The sequence below is a fragment of the Stomoxys calcitrans genome, chromosome 1 (assembly GCF_963082655.1).
Source record: "Stomoxys calcitrans chromosome 1, idStoCalc2.1, whole genome shotgun sequence".
NCBI classification, from domain to species: Eukaryota; Metazoa; Arthropoda; class Insecta; order Diptera; family Muscidae; genus Stomoxys; species Stomoxys calcitrans.
In genome coordinates, this window is record NC_081552.1 from 172,057,917 (window position 1) to 172,065,449 (window position 7,533).

The 7,533-nt window shown below is 40.6% G+C and overlaps 1 protein-coding gene across 1 annotated transcript; it reads left to right on the plus strand.

The window, feature by feature from the left end:
* Positions 1-522: 522 nt before the first annotated feature.
* Positions 523-2,036, plus strand: LOC131994051 (uncharacterized). The gene is made up of 4 exons (XM_059360192.1): positions 523-825; positions 887-901; positions 1,501-1,656; positions 1,738-2,036. The coding sequence occupies exons 1-4, from the start codon at positions 547-549 to the stop codon at positions 1,900-1,902; spliced, it is 615 nt and encodes a 204-aa protein (XP_059216175.1). The 5' UTR covers positions 523-546; the 3' UTR covers positions 1,903-2,036.
* Positions 2,037-7,533: the final 5,497 nt, after the last annotated feature.

A 7,533-nucleotide genomic window follows, 5' to 3' on the forward strand; every position in this document is an offset into this window, starting at 1 on the left:
ATTTTTTCACAACTTGTGACTCTGTAATTGCATTCTTTCTTCTGCCAGTTAACAGCTGTTACTTTTAGCTTGCTTTAGAAAAAAAGTGTAAAAAAAGTATATTTGATTAAAGTTCATTCTAAGTTTTATTAAAAATTCATTTACTTTCTTTTAAAAAATCCGCAATTACTTTTTGGACAACCCAATAATTTAATTTTTTTTGTTTGTTTCTCTTTCGAGACGAGCTGAATGATAGGAGATTTTTCGCTTTACAACAGCTATGGGTACACCTACACTTTTTTTGCATTATTTGCAAGGCGGCATAATTTTTGTGTACCGTTCACAATAATGTGGAATAATGTGTATGTGTGTGTGTGTTTGCCCATCGTTACTCTAAGCTTACGTATTGCTATCTATTTATCTTTACGGTTAAAAGCGCGAGACTAAGTCGGCTGAAATAATGAGCTTGACCAATTCTGTCCGTGGATCCAAAGAGACCCATTAAATTTCCTTATTCGTCAACTATATAAAATGAAAAATCTATGCGAGCAAACTAAGTGTTTCACAATGGTTGGGAGCAAAAGTTTCTTATCATTGACAATTACATTCAGTTTGCTGCTTCAGCTACAACTCGGTAGCACTGACAATCAATATACGGACTATGTATTTCTCTTCGATAATGAAGACATATTTGAAGATTGTCCTGAAATGCCGGACAATCACGGTATTGACGCTGCCTTGAGTACCGATAATCTGGAGTTTGATCTTAACGAAGAATATCTGGTGGATGTGAGCGGCAACAGCACTGTTGTGTGGGAAGGTGTACAGCCGAGCGATCGCATTGAAGTAAGGCTATTTTTTTTAATATTATTCTTGATCCTCTTACTATTGCTATACCCACATATAGTTTAGAGCTGACATGTAAAGGGTGATTTTTTTGAGGTTAGGATTTTCATGCATTAGTATTTGACAGATCACGTGGGATTTCAGACATGGTGTCAAAGAGAAAGATGCTCAGTATGCTTTGACATTTCATCATGAATAGACTTACTAACGAGCAACGCTTGCAAATCATTGAATTTTATTACCAAAATCAGTGTTCGGTTCGAAATGTGTTCATTCACCGTTCAGCGATGAGGCTCATTTCTGGTTGAATGGCTACGTAAATAAGCAAAATTGCCGCATTTGGAGTGAAGAGCAACCAGAAGCCGTTCAAGAACTGCCCATGCATCCCGAAAAATGCACTGTTTGGTGTGGTTTGTACGCTGGTGGAATCATTGGACCGTATTTTTTCAATGATGCTGTTGGACGCAACGTTACGGTGAATGAACACATTTCGAACCGAACACTGATTTTGGTAATAAAATTCAATGATTTGCAAGCGTTGCTCGTTAGTAAGTCTATTCATGATGAAATGTCAAAGCATACTGAGCATCTTTCTCTTTGACACCATGTCTGAAATCCCGCGTGATCTATCAAATACTAATGCATGAAAATCCTAACCTCAAAAAAATCACCCTTTATCAAGAAGTTGGTGGTTTGGGTTGGCTGCTTACGCCCTTTTCCCTCGTTTCGGAGGATTTGTGCATCGAGCTTTTTGAAAAGGACACACTATTTTATAAAGTATGGGGCCAACACGTTCCGAAGGATGAACAAAAATGTTTTAATGTTTTTGGAGTAAGTTGAGGACACGACATAGACCCATTTTTTCCATTGTTACAACACGTTGTCATATCGTATTGCATGTATTTACTGCAGCACACCTATCACTACGAGCCTTTTGCTGTGAAGCTTACGTTTGATGGGCGCAACTTATTTGGTCGCTATAAAATCGTCGGAAGGATGGAGGCATTTGATGAACAGGGTGTTAAGAGGCCGAAGACAATTTGTTCTGAAGTTACAGGCGAAATTACATATGCATAACAAACATCTACATAAATAACTAAAGGTGTTTTTTTTGTAAAATGCTTTGTATGCTCTATTTCAATAAGGCAACAATATTATTTCTTTATTTTCTAAAAGTGAATTACGTTTTAATACAAAATTCGATTAGTCTGTTTGCTATCTTTTATTTTGATCTTTAAAATCCTTTCGTGGTTTTTCGAACATATTCCAGCTTGAGAGCGTGCTCTACACCGTACTCAATAGTCGTTGGATATGTAGAGCACTTTAATCAATTCGACAAAGGTGTTGATGAAGATACATGGAGTATCAGAAATCGCGATCCACCATGCCAGGTGTTTTGACAACAGCACACACTTGCTAAACTTTTTTAAGTTCTTTGCTATGCTGTTCTTTGAATACGAATGAATTGAATTTAAATGATTTCGAGCTGAAATGTGTTCTTAAAATCACGAAAAGAGATACAATTGGTTGTTTTGAAAAAAAGGGATTTCATATATTTGATATAAAAAAAACAACAATTAAAGCCAATGTTTACTCAAAAGGGACTCAATGATTTGGAAGTAGAACAAAGCTTCCCAAATGTAAGAGCTATTAAGTTACTGGGTGGGGAGGCCGTCGTGGTGCAGAGGTAAGCATGTCCGCCTATTAAGCTTTAACTTTAATCGGACTGCACTCATTGATATGAGGGAAGTATCCCCTGTTCTTTAATCGAATGTTCATGGGAAACTTAGCGGAGTAAGGGGAAATGAAAAAAACGAGCTCATTCAAAATCGGTGTGGCAAGTGATAGCATGTGTAGAGCATGTGGGGTAGATCATGAGACGTTGGAGCATTTCCTATGACATTGCTCGTCTAACGAACGGCAAAGATATGAAAACATCAGGCTGTGCATGAACAGGAGACTCAATACATCTTAACGAACAGTCCGCTGAAGATGAGACCATCTTCGAAATTCCCACGATTGGAAAGGCTAGGATAGGCAAAGATCATATTATTGGAATATCAGGCATTGCAGTGACGACCAGCGAGCCGACGATGAGACAATCACCGACTTTCAAGGAGCCTATTTGATGGAGGACAAATGATTGATGGTCATCCAGATAAATCTCCACCGGAACGACATTGCTACACCGTAGGCCGAGGACTTACGTTTTTTTGTCATAAAAATGTCAATCATCTCTTTTCCTCAGAGTTGTCTGCGTCGGATGCTACAGTGCTGTTACAGGGAGACGGTGGAGTAAAGGTGGTATCACTTTATCTGCCATTCGACTCTCCGACACCGCAATCCACGTCGGAGCTTCAACGACTGGTGGGGAAGGTAATACAAACAGGAAATGAGGCACTAATAGGGTGTGATGCGAACTCTCACCACATTTGGTGGTGAGAGGGAGGAGGTTCTGGATGTGACAATATGTTCATGGGCATCGCCGAATCCGATAATCTTTCGGAAAACTGGACAACATTTGAAAGGTTACTTTGGGGCCACCGTAGCGCAGAGGTTTGCATTTCCGCCTATAACGCTGAACGACCAGGTTCCAATTTTGATTTGAATTATGGCTGTGGTTGCCCCCTCCTACTGGTGCGACGTTTTTGGGGTTCTACGACGTGCATAAAAGCCATGTAAAAACTTCTGCTCATGGAGGTATCGCACTGCGAAACGCCGTTTGGACTCGGCTGTAAAGAAGGAGGTATCTTATCATTGAGCTTAAACTTGAATCGGGCAGCAGTCATTAATAGATGAGAAGTTTGCCCCTGTTCATAAATGGAATGTTCATTGGTAAATTTGCATTTGCTAAGAGTAAGACTTGTGCAGATAATTAAGATTGTCCAAGCATAGAAGACATTAACGAAAATATCAACAGGATTACGACTGCATTAGAGGAGTCTTTTGCAGATAGTTGTCCTCTTCGAGAAAGGAAATCAGCCCAAAAACAAAACTCCCGGATGACCGGGGAAATTCGCAACGTCGTAAAAGCGGAAGTATATTGGGATGTGTATTACACACGTCTCAAGGAATACAAGGCTTTTCTGCGAACAGGTTGAAAGCGTTCATGACGCCGCCAAGATGAAAAATCTTCTCTCAAAACCCCACGTCCAAACCAAAACGTCAGTAGACGACAAAACATAAATTCCACAGGTGCGACGGAACTTACCGAAGCACCAGAATTTTGAAAGAATGAGTTCATTGAAGGCTTATCATTACAGAATTTATGGTACAGGAAGCGAGAGTCGTATTTATACCCAAGTCCGCAAGGCATGTTAGGCGACACCAAAGGCCTACAGACCTATAGCCTTATGTTCTTTCCACTCATATCAATGGAACGTATAGTGGAGACTATGATATAGTGTAGCACATCCAGCGAACAGCTGAAATAGAAACTGCAGGAAAGGTCGGTGGAGACTTTCCTGCACCACATTTGGAGTGAGTAAATTAGAAGACGTAAACAATGGCGGAATGCATTGACACCGAGGGGGTTTTTTACAATGTGCGGACCGACATAGCAATCCAATCCTTAGTCCAGTATCGGATGGACCGGTTCCTTAGAGACTGCATAAACTATATGCTAAGGAACAGTGGATAAATTGTGGCTCCCATGACATAGGTTACGTTAGGTTGAAATGAGGGTTAGGATATTAATCCGTCCCTTGCCACTATGGATACACAACAAAGTCAGTAATAGGCTTGTTGTGCGCTCTAAATACTTGGGCATGAAACTAAATAGGAAGTGTCACATTCAGGACGTGCCTTAGGCACGAAATAGGGCTTGAATCTGAGCATAGTCCACAGGCTCTACAGGAACGTGATAAGAAAAATGCTATGTAAGTATTGGTGGACTGCGATGGAGAAAAAGTGCAACATTAGGATAATACAACAGGTTCAGAGAATATGTTGTCCTGGCATAGGCGGAGAGATGAGGAGCACGCCCAATAGGAGACATGTACATAAAGTGTGAGGCAGCCATTGCCGTTATGAGACTGAAGGCGATTGGAGAATGATATAACAAAGCCGAGGGTAGGAAACCGGAAAGGAACGTAAGTGGTTTACTATGGGATATCTGCAACGGCACTTGAGGTAGTAATGCGAATCACTGCTGCCAGCGGCACAGTCGTGGATGAACGGAACTCTGGTATTGCAATCTGAAAGATTATGCTATACAGATGGATCAAAGCTAGAGGACAAAGTAGCCCGGGGGGTCAACATTGAGAACCCATGGTCTAAGATCTGTTTTTGAATACCTGACAGGATTGTAGGCGGAGATCCGGGCAATCATGGAATGCGTGAGGTATTAACGCGAGGATGTTAAGTGTGATCATCATTACGGACAGCAAACTAGTCACCAGGGGGGTAAGGTCACGAACAGTCTTGGAGATTGGAGATGTAAGACGGAGATTAATGCCTTCTCTGCGGATGACACGATCCGCATTGTTTGGTTGCAGGACCATAGCTCAGTAAGGCGGAATGAAAGAGCAGACGATTTGGCAGTGAAGGCCAGAGTACTGCCGTCAATAAACTTTGTTAACCTGGGTCAACGCAGTCCGAGTTAAGAACGTCGGTGTAACACTTTGGAACAGCGCAACTGCGGGTAGGATGACGAAAATGCTATAGGTATATCCGTCTCGTAAGAAGACGAGGCTATAACTGAAAGGAAGCAGCAAGGAAATCAGTATAGCTTTCGGTATTACAGAGGGGCACATAGGACTATGAGCTCACTTATGCAGAATAGGTGCGGCAAGTGGTTGCATGTGTAGGGCATGTGGTGAAGATAATGAGACGTTGGAGCATTACATATGTCATTGCCCGGCTTTCTCGGCTAACAGATAGTGGCACATAGGTGGGTACACATTGCCAGACATGAATTGACTTAGGGGCCTGGTATGGAGAACAATTGGAGATTTTTTTTTTAATAGCAAAGAATTTCAAGCTTCGATTTTTTAAGGTGACTTTTTAGTATTTGGAGGGTACAACAAGCTGATTACTGGCTAAGATTTATGTCCAAAGCGACATGAGGCGATTTAATATTCAATCCTTCGTTTCTACCTAATCTATATCTACCTAATCTATATCATACAAAAGTTAGCGTGCTTTCGAAGAAATACTGAAAGACGGACATAGTTCGTACGACATAGAATGTCAAGAATAACAAGTAAAAGCGTGCCAAGTTCGGCCGGGCCGAATCTTATATACCCTCCACCATGGATCGCAAGTTCTTTTCCCGGCATTTCTTCTTAGGCAAAAAATGATATAAGAAATGATTTGCTCTGCTATTAGAGCGATATCAAGATAGGGTCCGGTTTGGACCACAATTATGTGTGAAATGTCAGCCAATTCGAATAAGAATTGCGCCCTTTGGGGGCTCAAGAAGTAAAATAGACTGATCGAATTATACGGGAGCTGTATCAGGCTATAGACCGATTCAGACCGTAATAAACACGTATGTTGATGGTCATGAGAGGATCCGTCGTACAAAATTTCAGGCAAATCGGATAATAATTGCGACCTCTAGAGGCTCAAGAAGTCAAGATTCCAGATCGGTTTATATGGCAGCTATATCAGGTTATGAACCGATTTGAAACATACTTGGCACAGTTGTTGGATATCATAACAAAATACTCCGTCAAAAATTCAATCAAATCGGATAAGAACTGCGCCCTCTAGAGGCTCAATAAGTAAAGACCCATGATCGGTTTATACGGCAGCTATTCAAAACATGGACCGATTTAAACCATACCTAGCGCATTTGTTGGAAGTGGTATAAAAACACCACGTGCAAAATCAAAACATGGACCGATATGGTCCATTTACAATCCCAACCGACCTACACTAATAAAAAGTATTTGTGCAAAATTTCAAGCGGCTAGCTTTACTCCTTCGAAAGTTAGCGTGCTTTCGACAAACAGACGAACGGACATGGCTAGATCGACATAAAATGTCAAGACGATCAAGAATATATATACTTTAAGGGTTCTCAGACGAATATTTCGAGTAGTTACAAACAGAATGACGAAATCAGTATACCTCCATCCTATGGGGGAGGGTATACAAATGATATGTACAGATAAAATATTATCAGAATAGAGAAGTTAGTATTCCAAAAAATAAGAATCGCACCAGTAAGGAAAGGCAAAAGTCGGGCGGAGCGAAGTCTAATTCCGAACCAATTTTGATGGATCTCGGCGGATGTTTTCAGATGGGTTATTAAACAATCCGTATCAAATTTCGAACAAATATGTAATAAATACGGTTGACAAATGACAACATTATTGCAAATTACCCAAAATCTGACGAACATATAGATGAGGGCTACATCCAATTTCAATAGTCGTCGTCTCTAGGCCTAAAAACATGCCTTTTCCAAATTTGAAGAAAATCGGATGAAAATTGTGACCTGTAGTTTGTACACAAATTAACATGGACAGACAGACACACAGACGGACATAGCTAAATCGAATCAGAAAGTGATTCTGAGTCGATCGGTATACTTATCAATGGGTATATCTCTCTTCCTTTTGGGTGTTACAAACAAATTCGCTAAGTTATAATACCCTGTACCGCAGAAGTGGTGTAGGGTATAAAAATTTGCATTATTATCGATAAAGCATACAATATTTTCTGATACAATCGACGACATATCTCGCATCATTAGTGGCA

Bases quoted from the DNA above. Each gene is read 5' to 3' on its own strand.
- LOC131994051 (XM_059360192.1), top strand. From the start codon at position 547: ATGGTTGGGAGCAAAAGTTTCTTATCATTGACAATTACATTCAGTTTG. The intron at 1,657-1,737 runs GTAAGTTGAGGA...TATTTACTGCAG, and splicing joins AATGTTTTAATGTTTTTGGA to CACACCTATCACTACGAGCC.